The sequence below is a fragment of the Rhinichthys klamathensis genome, unplaced genomic scaffold, assembly GCF_029890125.1.
Source record: "Rhinichthys klamathensis goyatoka isolate OS25496 unplaced genomic scaffold, OSU_Roscu_1.1 h1tg000350l_1, whole genome shotgun sequence".
Lineage (NCBI taxonomy): Eukaryota > Metazoa > Chordata > Actinopteri > Cypriniformes > Leuciscidae > Rhinichthys > Rhinichthys klamathensis.
In genome coordinates, this window is record NW_026606862.1 from 524,765 (window position 1) to 545,387 (window position 20,623).

The following is a 20,623-nucleotide window of genomic DNA, read 5'->3' on the forward strand; positions in this document are numbered from 1 at the left end:
TTTTAAAGGAAACATCTCCACCCACTTCGTGAAATAATCCACAAGGACAAGAAGGAAGGTGTTACCATTTTTACTGCGGGGAAAAGGCCCCATAAGGTCTATCCCCAGCTTTTCCCAGGGTTCTTCCACAGGAGCAGGCTGCATGAGGCCAACTGGCTTTTGATTTTCAGCCTTATAGACCTGGCAGATGGCACACACCTTGACGTAAGTCCAAACATCTTTTCGAATAGAAGGCCACCAGGCTACCTCAAGGATCCTCAGAAGTGTTTTCAACCTGCCCAGATGTCCGCTCAGAGGATGATCATGAAAATAGGCCAAAAAAACAGGCACAAGAGATTTGGGAACGACCAATTGATATTTGTCCCCTGTGTCCTTCACAGGAGACCGTCGATACAGGAGGCCTTGTAGTTTGGTGAAGCCTATCCGGTCACGCATACTAAGATCTTCTGCCCCTTTGGCTAGGTTAGTGACCTCTAAATCTTCTTCTTGGGCTTCCCTTATTTCAAACAGGGAGGAAGGCAGATCAGAAGAAGCGTAAACCTTCGCGGCAGCATAGACGGCGGCAGATGAAGGAGGTATCACCGCTCGGGACAGGGCATCAGGCACGATGTTATGGAGTCCTTTCCTGTATTGGACTCTAAACTGAAACTGTTGGAGCCGCAGGATCCAGCGGGTCAGGCGAGAGGAGGTTTTTGGACAGTTGAAAGCCCAGGTCAAGGCAGCATGATCAGTATATTTGGTGAACTCAATCCCCTCAAGATAGTGCCTCCACTTTTCAACTGCCCAAACAACTGCAAGACACTCCTTTTCAGAAGTGGAATAATTGCACTCTGCACCCCGCACTCCCCTGGATGCATAGGCGATCACCTTCTCCCCTTCAACTGTTTTCTGCACCAGCACAGCCCCCAATCCCACATCACTGGCGTCTGTGTGGATTTCAAATGGGATAGACATATCAGGTTGCATGAGGATAGGTGCGTCCACCAGCGCCCTCTTCAACTGGTCAAAACTCTGCTGACATTCTTCTGACCAGACCCACTCCACGTTTTTCCTCTTCAGACGATTCAAGGGGGCAGCCAGGTCAGCAAAATGGTCGATAAATTTATGGTACCACCCAACAAGGCCCAAGAACCGCTGGAGGGACTTGATGTTAGTGGGCTGGGGATACGCCATTACTGCCCGTGTCTTTTCTGGATCCACCTGCACGCCCTTGTCCGAGACTACGTGGCCCAAGAACCTCAGCTCCTGCCGAAACAAGGCACACTACTTGAGATTAAGTGTCAGTCCAGCCTTACTGAGCTTCCCTAGGACAGCGTGCAGATCCCAAAGATGTTGTTCATGCGTGGGTGAAAAGACTATAACATCATCTATGTACACACAGCAGAATTTCCCTCTAAGCTCCCCTAGAACTTTCTCCATCAATCGCTGGAATGTGGCTCCGGCATTCCTGAGCCCAAAAGGCATACACCGGAACTGATAGAGGCCCATGGGCGTTATCACGGCCGTCTTGGCCTTACTATCTTCGGACATGGCGACCTGCCAATATCCAGACTTCAGGTCAAGAGTGCTGAAGAATGCAGCACCATGCATAGACTCCAGTAATTCATGGATGATAGGCATGGGGTAAGCATCTGAATGGGTTTTTTCATTAAGCCGCCTAAAATCCACACAAAATCGAATGGACTCATCTGGCTTCTTAACTAAGACCACCGGAGCACCCCAGGCAGACTGTGACGGCTCAATAATGCCATCCTTAAGCATCTGTTCCACATGGTCAGCGATGACCTGCCGCTTAAAGGGTGAAACCCTGTATGCCCTACAGCGGACAGGCACCTCGTCAGTGGTGAAGATCCGATGTTCTTCAACCCTTGTCTTACCCAAGGTCCCCGAGCATACTCTTGGCCAGGCCTGGAATAGTTCCCTGACCTCGGAAGAGTGGTCTAGAAAAACAGGAGACACCATTCCTGATGACGGCAATGGATCCAAAGACCCCCGGTCAGGAACAGCTACATATAGGCTAGCATTGGAACAACCTTCAGCCCCCTGCTTCAATGTCTGCTCCATCGGGTGAGACAAAAAAGAATGGAAAGTAAAGCCCCTGGGTCCTTTCACCCCATAGGTCTGGTCCCCCATATTAATGATGGTAGAAGTCTTTCTGAGGAAGTCCAAACCAAGGATGATAGGGAAAGCAGGTGGTTGTCAGCCATAACGAACATCTCCATCGACCATATCACCTCATGCCATATGTACACCATCTGTGTTTTACCCACCGCACCATAGGTCTTCCCATCGGCCAAGGCAAAACTTTGGTTGTCAGTCGACGTCAATCGCTCCCCTTCGCGAGCCAGCTCCCGCCAGAGACTCTCCCGCATAAGTGAGTAGGTGCATCCAGTGTCGAACACAGCATAACACTGCTTTCCCCTCACCCCTACTGGGACATAGAGGAGCTCCATTGGAGACTTCCGTCCCAACGGTACTACTGTCACCACATCAGCATGTTTCTTAGCCTCCTTAGAAGGGCCCTTATCCTGGATTTTCTTTAAACCCTTCTCTTTGGCCTTTTGCTGGTCCACCTTTCCCCAGTATTCTCTAGACGAGGTGCAGTCTTTCTCTACCAAGGTGCCAGTCTGAACCAACTGGTCCACATTAGTGACAGTACCCCGGAGGCACCCAGCTATTCGAGGATTGCAGTTATTAAGGATCTTGCGCACCAACTCGGTCTCTGTTATATCCGGCTTCCACCGCAAACAAAGAGCACGATAATCGTAAGCAAAATCCCTCAGACACTGATCCGGCAACTGTACCATGTCCCGGAGTTTTTCTTCTACCTCGGTGAGATAATCCGGCGGGAGGAAAGCATCATTAAAGGCATTTTTAAACTCTGACCAGTTATGCACCTTGTTTTTCGCCACCATCCACCAGCTATGTACTGGCCCTTTAAGAGTGTTAGACAGGGCACCTATCAGCTCTGCATCAGACAATGGCCGTACTGCAAAAAAACGTTTCGCAACGATCAACAAAGTTAAGAACATCGGCCACTTCCCTGGACCCACTGAATGAAGGAAACTCCATCTGAATAGCCGGCCTGGAATAAACCACAGGAGATCTGATGTCTTGACTACCTGACGTACCCAGAGGAGATGAAAGGCTGGCGCTTGATATAAAAGGCTGTATAGGGGGCTGGGAAAATGCTTCAGTAAAAGTTGTCTGAAGCTGGGCACCTACCCCACTAGGAATTGGTTGCCATGAAATGTGATTTTGAGCATTAGGATTCAAGGACTGAACAGTACTGTCAGAACTAGCCGCCAGGCCCGGCGTGGCCATGTTGTTGAGCACGGGGGGAGTGATTCTGCTGACCGATGGGCTCATACCCTGTACTCCCATACTCAAAGGAGCTCCAGTTTGTGGGAAAACACTGGAGGAAACTTGAGCAGGAGTAGAACGACTCGGAGGTGGATGAATAGTAGCACCTGGGCATGGCAGAGGCCCAGGGAGAGCAACAAGGCTGGCTCGTTTAAGCCTTTCATGTTCCGCTTTCCACATTTCATCTCGTCTCTTTAAACACTCCACTAATTTGCCCTCAAACTGTTGCAGTGTTGATATCATACTTTGCTCAAGCGCCTCAACACTTCTATCAACATAACTTCGTATGCCCACTTCTCTGTTCAACGCGCTATCAACCGAATCTCTGAAGTCAGTCTCAAGTGTATTTAACCTGACCAGGACTGACCCTAAATCATTGGTGATGGTCGTGAGAGCAGGAAGTGTGAGATAAGATGTGTTTCCCTCATCTTCAATGCTTTGTTCATTCTTTTCTTGGTCTGTTATGTAAAGTGAACTGATCAGTGATGTTATCTCCCCCACAGGATTTCTCCTAGTGACCCATGCATCTCCCATCATTTCAGGGTAATGTTCACTAAGCCCCTGCCCTGATGTAGGTGTAGAAGCCCTAGTGCCATGCTCAGATATTTCCTCCGGGAATTCATCAAGGTCCACCAGAGGTGCAACCCTTATTTCAGTCTTTTTTTTTTCTTTTTTTTTTTACAGTGCTTAACTGAAATCCAAAACAGTCCAGAATAAGTGTAGAGCTTGTTAGTTGAAGTATTTCACATTACTATGGTAACCCCAAAGCAAAGTCACCAAAATATGCGTTCTTTGTTCCCCATACGGGCCACCATCTATAACACTCTGCCTTTTAATTCTCTTTGTTTTCAACAGATGTGTCACTATAAACGCACAAGGGGATTTTTAGAATGACAGCAATAATCAGAAAAAGCATACACTTCAATCGTAACACATTCTTAATGTTTTCTTTATCAGATAACCATGCTCAAGCACAAATGCATGGGAGTTAATAACACACACCGCACCAAAACAAATCTTCAGACGGCGCTGAACATCATTCACAAAAAAAAAAAACACACACACATTATCGACCCGTTCATTTGCTTGACGCGCTGAGCGCCGTATATTATGAAAGAAAATTTGTCCCGTGCTTGCAACCCCACAGTTTCCCCACTCTTCTGTCCCAGTCCATAAACTTAACCCGAAAAGATTTTCAGGCTGGCTCAAGATCGCGCTACAGTCTTTCCAACCAAGATACAGTCAGTTCGCGAGCAATAATCCTCTGTTGGCTCCGTGACGAAAAAAAACGTAATCCACAACAAGGGAAAAAATAGAGCGTTGGCTCTGTGTTGTTCCACTCAAAAAAAGAAATGAGTCAGATCTCACCAACTCTGCAGATCTTCGGGCAATGTTAACTCACACAGTTATCAAACTTTGGTCCAAACACGTCCTCTTGCTGGAAACGTGCACCCAAGTAAACAGTCCTGGTGGTTAAAATATTTTTTGACCCATTAAAGCCATCTCTTGACGTATCGGTTGAAAAAACTCTCAAACCATATGGAAACCCCAGTTTAACTCTTTAGCGCTGCCGTCAACAATACTGGCACGCTCTTTTTCCAAACACACCTCACCACCATTAAAAAAAACGTAGGTGCACCTTGCCCCCTAATCAAGGCCATTCGCCACCTTAAAGGGATATCCCCCATTATTACCAAAACACACAGTAGACCCTAAGTATATTAAACAGGAATACACATGAACCATATACATGACATGCATCATTTATCATACATGAACATTATCCATAACCCATGTAATACGTTTCATGACACCATAAAAGTTAACATCTCAAAGAAACCTTTACATTAATCTAATAATGTTACAAGTGTATATTACTGTAGATGTAGTCTAAAGCCATATTCGGATGGTAATTGTTTCTCATGAGGTCATAATTGTTTCTCATGGGGTCGTAAGATATTTTCAACATTTACAGGGGTTAGTCTGTGATTTTATTGCCGTCTGAATCCAGAATGTCAGTGTTTCACGGTCTCCAGCCACGTAATCCCCAGCCGTGTTACCTACTGTTTTTTTGACAAACACCAAGGGCGTGTGGTAATTTAATTGTCGCCCGAATCCACATCTCTCAGTTTGCAAGAAAAGATTCATTTAAAATTCACTGTTTAACTACTTTTTGACCACTGCAGAGCACCGTACAATAAATGTTCCCAATTAATTCGTATGCATTTTAAAGATCTAGCGTAGGCTATTACTGTATTACTGGAAAGTATTTACAAGAACAATATTTAATCACCACTCAAAAGATAAAGAAGAAAAGCACATAAACATTTGAAATGGTCCATTATTATGGCAGAAATTATATAGCCTACATTAGAAAAATAAACCGAGCAGCTTTGGGTTTGCCTCATGTAATTTTGTATTAATTATTAACTGGCTTTATTAACTTATTTCCACTAATTTTCACATTTTTAAAATGACATCCTTCCTTTTGAGATAAGTTATAATACAGACATTTATTAGTGCATAGCCTAAATCTTATTTTTAAACAGAAGGTTTAAGTAATCAAATAATAAATAGGATATTAGGCTATTTTCCTATTATTAAGTTAAATATGAATTCATTCTTGTTATTCCAAGCATATGACATTTTATTTACAGCAGACAATCATGTGCCTGACCACATGAGCGGTGTGTTCCTGGGTTCATATGATCACAAAACCCGCTCTTCCATCGCCAATAAATCGCCATCCGAATGCATGAGTTTATCACTGAGGTGACATGCAAATTTATTTTTATGGACGTCTACATGAGAAACAATTACCGTCCGGATAGGGCTATATGTATCTGAAGTCGACTGAAGTGTTTGATTCACAAGTCATGAAAAGTGCTGCATTCTGTACTCATGCATTTGGCGTATACATGTAATTAAAACTTTTTATTTTTCACATATTTCACTTTATGGAATTCAATTTGGATTTTGCTTTTAAAATGCTAAATAAAGCTGGATACTGCTTTTAAAGTCTGGGTGTTTTCATTTTTTTTTACCTATGAAAACATTGTTGTGGTGTATGTTTGACAAATCTCCACTCCCAGATAGCACACACACACACACACACACACACAACACACGTCTGTTTGATGATAGTTTTTAGGAATATGCAGAAGATGCTGGAAATCCAGAGTTGCAGGAGCTGCAGGATTTTCCTGAAGAACGATGGTCAGTTTAACTGTTCAGGACAAACTAGGGACATTTCTGTAAATGCATTTATTTTGTCTTGTGGACTACATGTAAACATCTGTAAAGTGAAGTAGTTAGGCAGCGTTAAATAACATTTTAGTTAAAAGCTTTAAAGTTAAAAACTTAACTTTAAAATTTAGTTTTAAATATTTACATTTTCAGATTCTGTAAGGTGTGTGTTTGTACATTAACTTTATGTTTACACACACCTGTATGTGTGTTCTTCTGTAGAGTTGGTGTACATATGGTAATGTTAATCTTCTTGTTAGTCATGTTTTAATTTCTAAATGAAAAGAAATTAAATGAACTCCCTGTGACGGAGTGAGGAGGTCATGTGCAGACATTCATGGTGGAAAGATGTTTCGGTTAAAAATGAACAGAATAATCAACAGGGGCGGAGTGGGACCAAAACATCTACCGGGACATTTCGTAGACCACCAGCCCTCGGGGTAAATTATTACCTTTTTTTTTTTTTGTAAAAAAAATATACTAATGTCATAGAACCCTTGCAAAACTATTTTAAATAGATTAAGAAAGCCACCGCTGGTCACATCTATGGTTCCATGTTTAGATCCAGTGAAATTGCTACCTTGGCAAAGGTCGTGTTTTAGGTCTTGTTCTACACACTTAAAGCAGTTAATACCCTGCAATCTGCAATCTCACCACTAGAAGACACTGCACAAATGCTTGGTTTAGAATAGATTATAGAGGGAAGTTTGTGTAGGTTTCTTCAAAAAGGTTCCCTGTGAATAAGTAAATGCTGAAATCTAAAACTAAATAAAATGACTGCACAACTAAGTGAAATACCAAGTGTAATTATTATTATTTAAAAGATCTTGAAGTCAACAACATACAATAATAACAGAAAAAATCAAATGACAAACACATTTTTCCCCAAACATTTTGGAGCATTTCGCTGCCTCCTCCTCCTCCTCCTCCTCCTCTCCTTTGAGTCTAACCCTCTCAGCGCCATCTTTCCCTTTTCTTTTTTGCCTTTCCGTCATTTAGACTCACTCACACACTGTCTGTTAACGTTAGACTTCCAAAACGTGACGAGGAAAAAAAGAGGTGTTCGATGGCTTTACGCCACAGGCCGACAGGCTATGCCATTTGGGGAGGGGCCGCTCACTGATCCCACTATATTTTAGAAAATCCTAGACATGGTTGGACCTGCACAGAATACCCCCGTGCCCCTGCACTCCTGCCCCTGCACTCGTGTGGAAAGAGAGAGAGTTCAGCAGTTTCCAACACTGTGGATGAAAAGAGAAATGGACTTGCAGCAGAGAGAGCAGAAACGCTTGTCTTCACGGGACAGAATTTGCCATTGCTGATTAAGTGAGCATTCACAGGTCATGAGAGGTGTGACACTGCACTACATGTTCACAATGTTTGGTTATTATTTGTATGTGTGACCAAGTTGTTTAACCAACTTTTTATTAGTTTATTCTCAGGGTCAGCTGCTGTTTTATTTTGAATTCTGTTTGCAGGACTTTGCACTTAATATATTTTTTACAATGTTTGGTTAGTGTTTGATTACTATTTTATGTTCAACCAATACACTCTTGTTTCTGCGGCTAAATTTTATTTATTTTAATTTAAGAAGTTTGATTGCATTCTGTTTTAGATTTGAATGCACAATTGTTTTTTTTTATCACAAATAAAAATAAGAATTCAAATATTTTTAAAAATGTTTACAATGTTTGGTAACTGTTTGATTACTATATGTTTGACCAATACACTATTTTGTTTCTACTGCTACATTTTATTTATTTACATTTATTTTAAGAAGTTTGATTACATTCTATTTTCGATTAATTTTTAAATAACAAATAAATAAGAACTCGATACATTACATCTATGTTATTTTGTCTTAGTTAGGAAAGTCTGGTGCCTTTAGTCTCTTCCACATGGAGGAAGGAAGGTATACGCTGGAAGTATACAGTTTATTATTAATTCAACAACGGTATCGGGTCGGTATCAGGTATCGACAGATGCACAAAGCCCAGGCATCGTCATCGGTATCGGGACTGTTAAAGTCGCATCGGTGCATCTGTTTTTAACTATGCTGTAAAGCTGTGTTTTCCAGTGTGTTCGTGTTCAAACTAAAAAATGTGTTTATTTTTAATTATTAAAAAATGCCATTATTTTATATGCAAAAGTTAATTGTATTTTATTGAGGAAATGTTTTGTTTGTCTTGTATTTTTTTTTTATTAGATCACATAACTTTTTTTTAATAGTTTATTTTAAAGGATTTTTCAAGTTAAAGAGGCTATATGTAACTTTTTCCCAAAAATAAACGTAACAATAGCCTTTTCATTTGACCATTTATGACTCAAACATCTCCTGATGAGCATACTGACACCTTGTCCGCTCACATTGGGTGCACCTATAAGCCTGTATTCTATTTTTCCTATTTTCTGTCGGGTCGGATTTCCCCTCGCTGTCTGCGGATGTGACGTCAGGCGCGTTCATGTTAAACGTTTCAGACCACTCTGCCACCACCGCTAGTCAGCAAGTAGCCTACACTCGCAAGCAGTGCAATGGATTTTGCGATTTTTTGACTGTTCTTACCTCTGTAAACATAATGTTGACCTCCTTGCAGCAGATGACTTGTGAAGTGTGCACGTACGAGCGCTGCGAGAGCGAGCAGAAAGGAAGAGCAGTTCTGTTTTTTGGCCACAGGTGTCAGTCGCGAGTTTAAATTTCAGAAAAACGCATATAGCCTCTTTAAAACAGAACAAACACTGGCTCAGACTACTACACACACACACACACACACACACGCACAAGAAAAAGAAAAAAAGGAAAGAATGAGAAAAAAAATTATATTATATAATTGGTCCAATATATAAAAGTGCAATAAGCTGCAACAGCTGAACCCTTAGAGAAGTCACTGCGGTCCGACTGAGCGGTTAAACGCCCAAGAAGTGAACGACCCCAAACAGCGGAAAACCTTTCAATAGAATCAGAGATCATGTCCATAATCCATAATCCCAGCATTAGATAGCATGAGAAGCAGTATCCTCTGCCAGCTTACACCTGTCACACAGTGGTGAAACAGAGCGGGATCTTTATGCAGTTTGGCTTGCTGTAATGTGGTGAATAACTGTGACTTGGATCAGTTGGAGTCTGCTGTTGACTGTATCGTAGCCAAGCACTTGTCCCACGAGAGCTCCACTCCCAGGCCTCTTTATCTTACAGTAGGGCTTTCAAATAAACAAACACATTTAGAAATGAGATGCCTAGAGCCAGGAGGATTAAAAAAAAACATTAAGAAAAGACATGCTTCTCCGGGAGGAGTTCAAAATTACAAATTTTGGATTTAGATCACTTGGTGTGTCACTGAGAAACATGGAATACCACAATACTTAAAGGCTGTGATATTGTCAGGCTTTTATTTACAGCGCAGTAAGCTGATTGCCTGCACAGAATATGATGCCATTATAATATAACAATGCAACATGTAACGATAAAGTTGGCAGTGTCTTCATAAATTAATTAAAAACATAAAAAACAAAGTAGCCTACACCGGATGCAGATTTCTTTGTTCTTCATTTTCTGGAACAAGAGTTTAAGAACCTTGCTGTATTTTTGTGTAATTAATTAAGAGAAAGTACTCCGCCATCTTACTCCGAGGAAAGTGACGTGAACACACCTGTAAACAGGACTTCCCACCTCGTACCTACGCTTCAGGAGGACTTGAACGCATAATGTCATTAGTGATCGTGTGTTGAGCAGCCATTGATCAGAAGCTGCTCGTGTTTGAATGAAACTCGGCTAAACCCGCGACGGAGAAGGAGAGTTTGACAGCAGTCATGAGGAGGAATAAAGCGGACGTGGAGAGATATATTTCTGCATTTCAAAGCTCCTCTCCCTCTCAGAAAGAGGTAAGATGCCAGGAATAAGACATCGATGTCTTCATTGTGATGTATGAACTTTCCTTGAATAGTTCCTTGTTTCAAAGTCACTCAGCTTCGCTTTTCTCTTTTCCACGCAAATGTTGTCAGAAACGCCTCAGTGAAGTGTCTTTCAGAGCTGTTAGGGTCTGTCTACACACACCTGTCCACTTCAGGCGTTTTTACTGATCAGACCGCTATCTGATTTATCAAAACTATTTGATTTACACATGGTCACATAAATGTGTCCCCGCAAATATAAATCCGACCTTCAATTCCTGCTCTATAGGTTATGCAGATTTAATGGAGTTCACGTCACCGAAAGCAACAGCTGGAATTTACTGATCAACTGCTAATTTAAAAACTAAAGACCGCAATAGGAGAGAGCTGTCTTATAGGAGACGACTGTCTATTGAACATCAGCAACTTCTTACTTTCACTTTCATTTCCTGCAGTTTGCTGAATAGATACCTAACCCGTAATAGATACCTAACCCGTAACAGTAATGTATTCGTACATTTTGGTCATGTCATGACTTGACGAATTGACAACGTAACTAGACGTCGCATGCCCGTAATTTCATTACCATCAAATACCTCCTGAGATTATCAAGAACGTTTGTTCAAGGTCACTCATTTATACAGCACCTTAAAACAACATTTCTGATGACAAAGATGCTTCACAAAAACACAATAAAAATAATAATAGTAATAGTAACAGAGTACCATTTTTTTTTTTAAACCATTTTAAAATAAAGACTAACATATGGAAGTAAAATAATGCCAAAAATGTTTTTGAAACAAAAAAGCCTGTTGAATTGCACTACTTGAAAAAAATATGCATTGCATCAACCATGCTTGGAATTGAATGCATTCTATTTTTAGGGTTTGCATTTTAATGGGCTGAAATTCAACATGGTTGAATATTTAAGCTGTGAATATAATTACAAATACATGATGTAGAGAGCCGGCATCCACTAATTTTGAATTACCAAACGCCCGATTCCTTTCCTTCATTATATAGACAGAAACCTCTTTCACATGGAAACATGTGCTAACAATGGGAATTTGCATTCAGAGGTTACACCTTTTGAGAGCAGAGGACCATTTTCCTGAAAGTCACACCCTTCTGTGTGCAAGATATTTATAAACTCTTAAGAACTTTATTATCTTTGGGTTTACTTATTTGGAAATGAGACATTTATATAGTATTATATATTTAGTATATTTTAACTCATATTTATCTCAGGTTAATGAAAATGTGTGAATTTGTCCGTTTAAGTGCATGAGATGAGAAATAATTTGATTGCGTTTTAATTGCATGTGTTTTAGCCAATTACGATGTGTAAAACTGGAAGAACTGGAAGAGAGGGCAACTCTCTAAAAGAACAAAGGACATTACCATTTGAACTCACTCTTGTAAGAGTTTATAAATATCTTGCACACAGAAGGGTGTGACTTTCAGGCAAATTGTCCTCTGCTCTCAAATTCCCATTGTTATCACATGTTTCTTTGTGAAAGAGGTTTCTGTCCATATAATAAAATGCAGCAAAGGAATCAGGCGTTTTGTAACTCAAAATTAGTGGATGCCAGCACTCCGCATCATGTATTTGTAAATGTCGGGTTTAACCTACATCTTTTACTCATTTGATGTTATTGTATTGATTATCTTTGAACTGATTATGAAATTGACATGATGCATTTACCTGACATAATAAATTGTAAACATTTAATTTTATTCTAATCAACTCTGACATTATTTTCAGTAAAGAGTTAAAAAGAATATTCAAATATTTGCTCACATTTAATGATGCACAGATATCATTAAAACCTTTTCATTTATGAAGTCAGATGAAATAACGAGAAAATACATATGAGAAAATGTATTTCATTTAATCAAAATACTTTGCCACGTGGAAAGACAGTAACACGCAGAGACCTTCCCCGCTGATCGGATGCTGCCGTTGGATCGACCGAGCCGGGCTTACACAGTATATCAACTTAACAGTATGCAGACTTGCTCTAACGTCTGACTTTATTCTCTTCTGACATGAAAATCCTCTTTTGCACACTGTCGCAGATGTTGGGAGCACCAGCATTATAATCTGCTGGAGGTGGTGCCTTTTCTTTTTCCTGTGTATGTTGGCTCATTGGTTCGTCCCTTCCACCAGCATCCTCGCCCTCCACACTTTGTTTTTTAAAGTAACCCGCTATTGACCTCTTCATTTTTAGACAACTTAATTTCTAAATTTCCTGAATCCCTAATTTTGATCCCTAATCAGTGCGCCATATGTGTGTACGTGACAGATAATAGGGACTTTAAAGCTGCAGTCTGTAACTTTTGGAGCTTTAGCGGTTAATAAACAGAACTGCATGTGTTTTGCGGAAGAACATTGTAGCCGGAGCTGCTTCTCTGAGTTTATGTCTATGACGAGCCACGCAGGTACTGGGCTACTCCGCAGCGGTGCCGACCCGACCAATAGCGGCTTTTCCACTGTCGGGCCAGTGCGAGCAGGGCTTTTAGCGGCGGGGCGGGGGTAATATAGCCTCGGACCTGGAGCACCAAGCCCATAACCACACTGCGTTTCCACCGTCAGGTGCTTCACTATAAACCCGCTCTTAACACGCCTCTCTGGAACAAACCCATCAATTCACCAAGAAATGGAAGTTTTATCAGAAAGAAATCACTGGAAACTAGCGAGATCGTAAAATGAACATGATAAAAGCGTTCAAAAGTTTCTAGCAATATATGCACTTCTAAGACCTGACCTAAACAATTTATTTAACCCTTCTATCATTTCTTGTTAGAGGTAGAGTCTGGAGGCTAACTTGCGTTTGTCTTTGCGTTCCTTTTGGGATTCCCTTTGTCAGCATTGCTGGAAAAGGGGGTTTCCCTGGTTCGTTGATTGGCTGGCGGTCTTGTCGTGTCGGGATAGATGTCTTGGGCGGCTAATCACGTGGTGTGTTGGAGGATGGATGGAAAATCTTGTGAATGAAGTTGGGAGCTGGAAGCAGGCTTTGCTGTTGAATCGTTGACCGAAACTTTGCAGCAAAACTTAACTTAGAACCGAGACTCTCAACGGAAAAGAAAAGAAACTAAGTAAGAGAAAGAAAAGTGAGACGAGAGTAGCTAGATGGCTTGAATGATATTGTTTAACCCATGTTCTTCTGATCTTGATGTGCCTCTTCATCTGCTCGTCTAACCGTCTACATGTCTCGTCTAAGATTTTAAACTCAAATGTTTGTCCAGCCTCCTGGATGAGTTCTGACCAGTTAGACACTGTCTTTAGTTCAGAGGTGGCTGTTTCTCCTCCTCTCAACGTAATCATGCGTTATCTGTGGTCTCCAGCTCTAAGCAGAGAGTGCAGTTTAGGCCCCATCCACACTACTGCGTTTTATTTCAGAAACGGATAATTAAAACGAATACGATCTCCGTCCACACCAGCGTTTTAGCTGCGTATTAGAATTGATCTCCGTCCACATTAAAACGACTGAAAACGCGGATCACGTGACCATTCACCAACACTGGGCATGCGCGTGCTGGTGTAAACACAACTTCATTGCTAAAATGATCCCACCATGCTCTGGGTTAACCCCAAACCAACGCTCCATGTACGGTCAACGCCGCCGCTGCACACGGGAATCGTCACAGATCGCTGGAATAATAGCTTGACTCCGGCGCATGTAGGCAGTTATAGAGTTGTAAAATGCCGAATTTACTTGTACAACAGCGGCTAGCAAAGATATACGCCATGACTGATGACACCCAATCATAGAGCCGAGCGGGAGCCTCTACTATGTCATCGTTTCTAAAGTTCTCCGTTTGGACCCGTCTACACTAAAACGCCCTCCGGAGAATCAAAACGAAAAACGGATCGGCAGCGTTTCTAAACTTCTCCGTTTTGGGTCTCCGTTTTTGCCGGTTTAGTGTGGACGGGAGGTGCAAACATAGCAAAAGGTCTCCGTTTTTAAACGAAAACGCAGTAGTGTGGACGGGGTCTTAGACATGATTTCTTATAAGAATGACACATCTAACACAGATTTCAATCAAGCCATCTCCTGAGTTATGAACAGACACACACAATGGTACCAAGCAAGACACCGAAAAATTGAATTCTGTCACCATTTACTCTCCCTCATGTCGTTCCAAATCCGTATGCCTATCGTTCATCTTCAGAACACAAAGATTTTTTTTATCAAATCTAAGAGATTTCTATCCCTGTATTGACCGCTAGACAACTGAATCTTTGACACTTCAAAAAGTTAATGAGGAGATCATAAAATTAATCCATGAATTGAGTGGTTGAGTCAATTTTTTTCTGAAGAGACATGATCGCTTTATATGATGAACATGTTGAATTTAGGCTTTTATTCACATATAAGTTTGATCAATTCACACATCAGTTGTGATAAACGGAAGCTCAAGCATGTTCGCTTGTCGTGCAAGAACCAATGAGGTTCATTCTCGTGTTACGCAGCACGTTTGAGCTTCAGCAAGAACCAATGAGGTTCATTCTCGTGTTACGCAACACGTTTGAGCTTCAGCAAGAACCAATGAGGTTTATTCTCGTGTTACGCAGCACGTTTGAGCTTCAGCAAGAACCAATGAGGTTCATTCTCGTGTTACGCAGCACGTTTGAGCTTCAGCAAGAACCAATGAGGTTCATTCTCGTGTTACGCAACACGTTTGAGCTTCAGCAAGAACCAATGAGGTTCATTCTCGTGTTACGCAGCACGTTTGAGCTTCAGCAAGAACCAATGATGTTCATTCTCGTGTTACGCAGCACGTTTGAGCTTCTGCAAGAGCCAATGAGGTTCATTCTCGTGTTACGCAACACGTTTAAGCTTCAGCAAGAACCAATGATGTTCATTCTCGTGTTACGCAGCACGTTTGAGCTTCTGCAAGAGCCAATGAGGTTCATTCTCGTGTTACGCAACACGTTTGAGCTTCAGCAAGAGCCAATGAGGTTCATTCTCGTGTTACGCAGCATGTTTGAGCTTCAGCGAGAACCAATGAGGTTCATTCTCGTGTTACGCAACACGTTTGAGCTTCAGCAAGAACCAATGAGGTTCATTCTCGTGTTACGCAGCACGTTTGAGCTTCAGCGAGAACCAATGATGTTCATTCTCGTGTTACGCAGCACGTTTGAGGTTCAGTAAGAACCAATGAGGATCATTCTCGTGTTACGCAGCACGTTTGAGCTTCAGCGAGAACCAATGATGTTCATTCTCGTGTTACGCAGCACGTTTGAGCTTCTGCAAGAGCCAATGAGGTTCATTCTCGTGTTACGCAACACGTTTAAGCTTCAGCAAGAACCAATGATGTTCATTCTCGTGTTACGCAGCACGTTTGAGCTTCTGCAAGAGCCAATGAGGTTCATTCTCGTGTTACGCAACACGTTTGAGCTTCAGCAAGAGCCAATGAGGTTCATTCTCGTGTTACGCAGCATGTTTGAGCTTCAGCGAGAACCAATGAGGTTCATTCTCGTGTTACGCAACACGTTTGAGCTTCAGCAAGAACCAATGAGGTTCATTCTCGTGTTACGCAGCACGTTTGAGCTTCAGCGAGAACCAATGATGTTCATTCTCGTGTTACGCAGCACGTTTGAGCTTCAGTAAGAACCAATGAGGTTCATTCTCGTGTTACGCAGCACGTTTGAGCTTCAGCGAGAACCAATGATGTTCATTCTCGTGTTACGCAGCACGTTTGAGGTTCAGCAAGAACCAATGATGTTCATTCTCGTGTTACGCAGCACGTTTGAGCTTCAAAAAGAACCAATAAGGTTCATTTTCGTGTTACGCAGCACGTTTGAGCTTCAGCAAGAACCAATGAGGTTCATTCTCGTGTTACGCAGCACGTTTGAGCTTCAGCAAGAACCAATGAGGTTCATTCTCGTGTTACGCAGCACGTTTGAGCTTCAGCAAGAACCAATGAGGTTCATTCTCGTGTTACGCAGCACGTTTGAGCTTCAGCAAGAACCAATGAGGTTCATTCTCGTGTTACCCAACACGTTTGAGCTTCAAAAAGAACCAATGAGGTTCATTCTCGTGTTACGCAGCACGTTTGAGATTCAGCAAGAACCAATGAGGTTCATTCTCGTGTTACGCAGCACGTTTGAGCTTCAAGCAAGAACCAATGAGGTTCATTCTCGTGTTACGCAGCACGTTTGAGCTTCAGCAAGAACCAATGAGGGTCATTCTCGTGTTACGCAGCACGTTTGAGCTTCAGCAAGAGCCAATGAGGTTCATTCTCGTGTTACGCAGCACGTTTGAGCTTCAGCAAGAACCAATGAGGTTCATTCTCGTGTTACGCAGCACGTTTGAGCTTCTGCAAGAGCCAATGAGGTTCATTCTCGTGTTACGCAACACGTTTGAGCTTCTGCAAGAGCCAATGAGGTTCATTCTCGTGTTACGCAGCACGTTTGAGCTTCAGCAAGAACCAATGAGGTTCATTCTTGTGTTACGCAACACGTTTGAGCTTCAGCAAGAACCAATGAGGTTCATTCTCGTGTTACGCAGCACGTTTGAGCTTCAGCGAGAACCAATGAGGTTCATTCTCGTGTTACGCAACACGTTTGAGCTTCAGCAAGAACCAATGAGGTTCATTCTCGTGTTACGCAGCACGTTTGAGCTTCTGCAAGAGCCAATGAGGTTCATTCTCGTGTTACGCAGCACGTTTGAGCTTCAGCAAGAGCCAATGAGGTTCATTCTCGTGTTACGCAGCACGTTTGAGCTTCAGCAAGAACCAATGAGGTTCATTCTCGTGTTACGTAGCATGTTTGAGCTTCAGCGAGAACCAATGAGGTTCATTCTCGTGTTACGCAACACGTTTGAGCTTCTGCAAGAACCAATGAGGTTCATTCTTGTGTTACGCAGCACGTTTGAGCTTCAGCAAGAACCAATGAGGTTCATTCTCGTGTTACGCAGCACGTTTGAGCTTCTGCAAGAGCCAATGAGGTTCATTCTCGTGTTACGCAGCACGTTTGAGCTTCAGCAAGAGCCAATGAGGTCTATTCTCGTGTTACGCAACAGGTTTGAGCTTCTGCAAGAGCCAATGAGGTTCATTCTCGTGTTACGCAGCATGTTTGAGCTTCAGCGAGAACCAATGAGGTTCATTCTCGTGTTACGCAACACGTTTGAGCTTCTGCAAGAACCAATGAGGTTCATTCTTGTGTTACGCAACACGTTTGAGCTTCAGCAAGAACCAATGAGGTTCATTCTCGTGTTACGCAGCATGTTTGAGCTTCAGCGAGAACCAATGAGGTTCATTCTCGTGTTACGCAGCACGTTTGAGCTTCAAAAAGAACCAATGAGGTTCATTCTCGTGTTACGCAACACGTTTGAGCTTCTGCAAGAACCAATGAGGTTCATTCTCGTGTTACGCAGCACGTTTGAGCTTCAGCAAGAACCAATGAGGTTCATTCTCGTGTTACGCAACACGTTTGAGTTTCAGCAAGAGCCAATGAGGTTCATTCTCGTGTTACGCAGCATGTTTGAGCTTCAGCGAGAACCAATGAGGTTCATTCTTGTGTAACGCAGCACGTTTGAGCTTCAGCAAGAACCAATGAGGTTCATTCTTGTGTAACGCAGCACGTTTGAGCTTCAGCAAGAACCAATGAGGTTCATTCTCGTGTTACGCAACACGTTTGAGCTTCAGCAAGAACCAATGAGGTTCATTCTCGTGTTACGCAGCACGTTTGAGCTTCAGCAAGAACCAATGAGGTTCATTCTCGTGTTACGCAGCACGTTTGAGCTTCTGCAAGAGCCAATGAGGTTCATTCTCGTGTTACGCAGCACGTTTGAGCTTCAGCAAGAGCCAATGAGGTTCATTCTCGTGTTACGCAGCACGTTTGAGCTTCAGCAAGAGCCAATGAGGTTCATTCTCGTGTTACGCAACACGTTTGAGCTTCAGCAAGAACCAATGAGGTTCATTCTCGTGTTACGCAGCACGTTTGAGCTTCAGCAAGAACCAATGAGGTTCATTCTCGTGTTACGCAGCACGTTTGAGCTTCTGCAAGAGCCAATGAGGTTCATTCTCGTGTTACGCAGCACGTTTGAGCTTCTGCAAGAGCCAATGAGGTTCATTCTCGTGTTACGCAACACGTTTGAGCTTCAGCAAGAACCAATGAGGTTCATTCTCGTGTTACGCAGCACGTTTGAGCTTCAGCAAGAACCAATGAGGTTCATTCTCGTGTTACGCAGCACGTTTGAGCTTCTGCAAGAGCCAATGAGGTTCATTCTCGTGTTACGCAGCACGTTTGAGCTTCAGCAAGAGCCAATGAGGTTCATTCTCGTGTTACGCAACAGGTTTGAGCTTCTGCAAGAGCCAATGAGGTTCATTCTCGTGTTACGCAGCATGTTTGAGCTTCAGCGAGAACCAATGAGGTTCATTCTCGTGTTACGCAACACGTTTGAACTTCTGGAAGAGCCAATGAGGTTCATTCTCGTGTTACGCAACAGGTTTGAGCTTCTGCAAGAGCCAATGAGGTTCATTCTCGTGTTACGCCGCATGTTTGAGCTTCAGCGAGAACCAATGAGGTTCATTCTCGTGTTACGCAACACGTTTGAGCTTCAGCAAGAACCAATGAGGTTCATTCTCGTGTTACGCAGCACGTTTGAGCTTCAGCAAGAACCAATGAGGTTCATTCTTGTGTTACGCAGCACGTTTGAGCTTCAGCAAGAACCAATGATGTTCATTCTCGTGTTACGCAACACGTTTGAGCTTCTGCAAGAACCAATGAGGTTCATTCTCGTGTTACGCAGCACGTCTGAGCTTCTGCAAGAACCAATGAGGTTCATTATCGTGTTACGCAGCACGTTTGAGCTTCAGCAAGAACCAATGAGGTTCATTCTCGTGTTACGCAACACGTTTGAGCTTCAAAAAGAACCAATGAGGTTCATTCTCGTGTTACGCAGCACGTCTGAGCTTCTGCAAGAACCAATGGGGTTCATTCTCATGTTACGCAGCACGTTTGAGCTTCAAAAAGAACCAATGAGGTTCATTCTCGTGTTACGCAGCACGTTTGAGCTTCAGCAAGAACCAATGAGGTTCATTCTCGTGTTACGCAGCACGTTTGAGCTTCAAAAAGAACCAATGAGGTTCATTCTCGTGTTACGCAGCACGTCTGAGCTTCCGCAAGAACCAATGAGGTTCATTCTCGTGTTACGCAACACGTTTGAGCTTTAAAAAGAACCAATGAGGTTCATTCTCGTGTTACGCAGCACGTTTGAGCTTCAGCAAGAACCAATGAGGTTCATTCTCGTGTTACGCAACACGTTTGAGCTTCAAAAAGAACCAATGAGGTTCATTCTCGTGTTACGCAGCACGTCTGAGCTTCTGCAAGAACCAATGGGGTTCATTCTCGTGTTACGCAGCACGTTTTAACTTCAAAAAGAACCAATGAGGTTCATTCTCGTGTTACGCAGCACGTTTGAGCTTCTGCAAGAACCAATGGGGTTCATTCTCATGTTACGCAGCACGTTTGAGCTTCAGCAAGAACCAATGAGGTTCATTCTCGTGTTACGCAGCACGTCTGAGCTTCTGCAAGAACCAATGGGGTTCATTCTCATGTTACGCAGCACGTTTGAGCTTCAAAAAGAACCAATGAGGTTCATTCTCGTGTTACGCAGCACGTTTGAGCTTCAGCAAGAACCAATGAGGTTCATTCTCGTGTTACGCAGCACGTTTGAGCTTCAAAAAGAACCAATGAGGTTCATTCTCGTGTTACGCAGCACGTCTGAGCTTCTGCAAGAACCAATGAGGTTCATTCTCGTGTTGCGCAGCACGTCTGAGCTTCCGCAAGAACCAATGAGGTTCATTCTCGTGTTACGCAACACGTTTGAGCTTTAAAAAGAACCAATGAGGTTCATTCTCGTGTTACGCAGCACGTTTGAGCTTCAGCAAGAACCAATGAGGTTCATTCTCGTGTTACGCAACACGTTTGAGCTTCTGCAAGAACCAATGAGGTTCATTCTCGTGTTACGCAGCACGTCTGAGCTTCTGCAAGAACCAATGGGGTTCATTCTCGTGTTACGCAGCACGTTTTAACTTCAAAAAGAACCAATGAGGTTAATTCTCGTGTTACGCAGCACGTTTGAGCTTCTGCAAGAACCAATGGGGTTCATTC

At 42.7% G+C, this 20,623-nt stretch overlaps 1 protein-coding gene across 1 annotated transcript in view; it reads left to right on the top strand.

Moving 5' to 3' along the window:
- Window positions 1-10,392: 10,392 nt before the first annotated feature.
- Window positions 10,393-20,623, top strand: part of LOC130068968 (E3 SUMO-protein ligase RanBP2-like) — a 70,046-nt gene continuing 59,815 nt past the window's right edge. Inside the window, exon 1 of the mRNA XM_056232625.1 lies at window positions 10,393-10,488. Within this exon, the coding sequence (XP_056088600.1) occupies window positions 10,417-10,488 (72 nt within the window). The 5' untranslated portion in view covers window positions 10,393-10,416. The remainder of the gene's footprint in view (window positions 10,489-20,623) is intronic.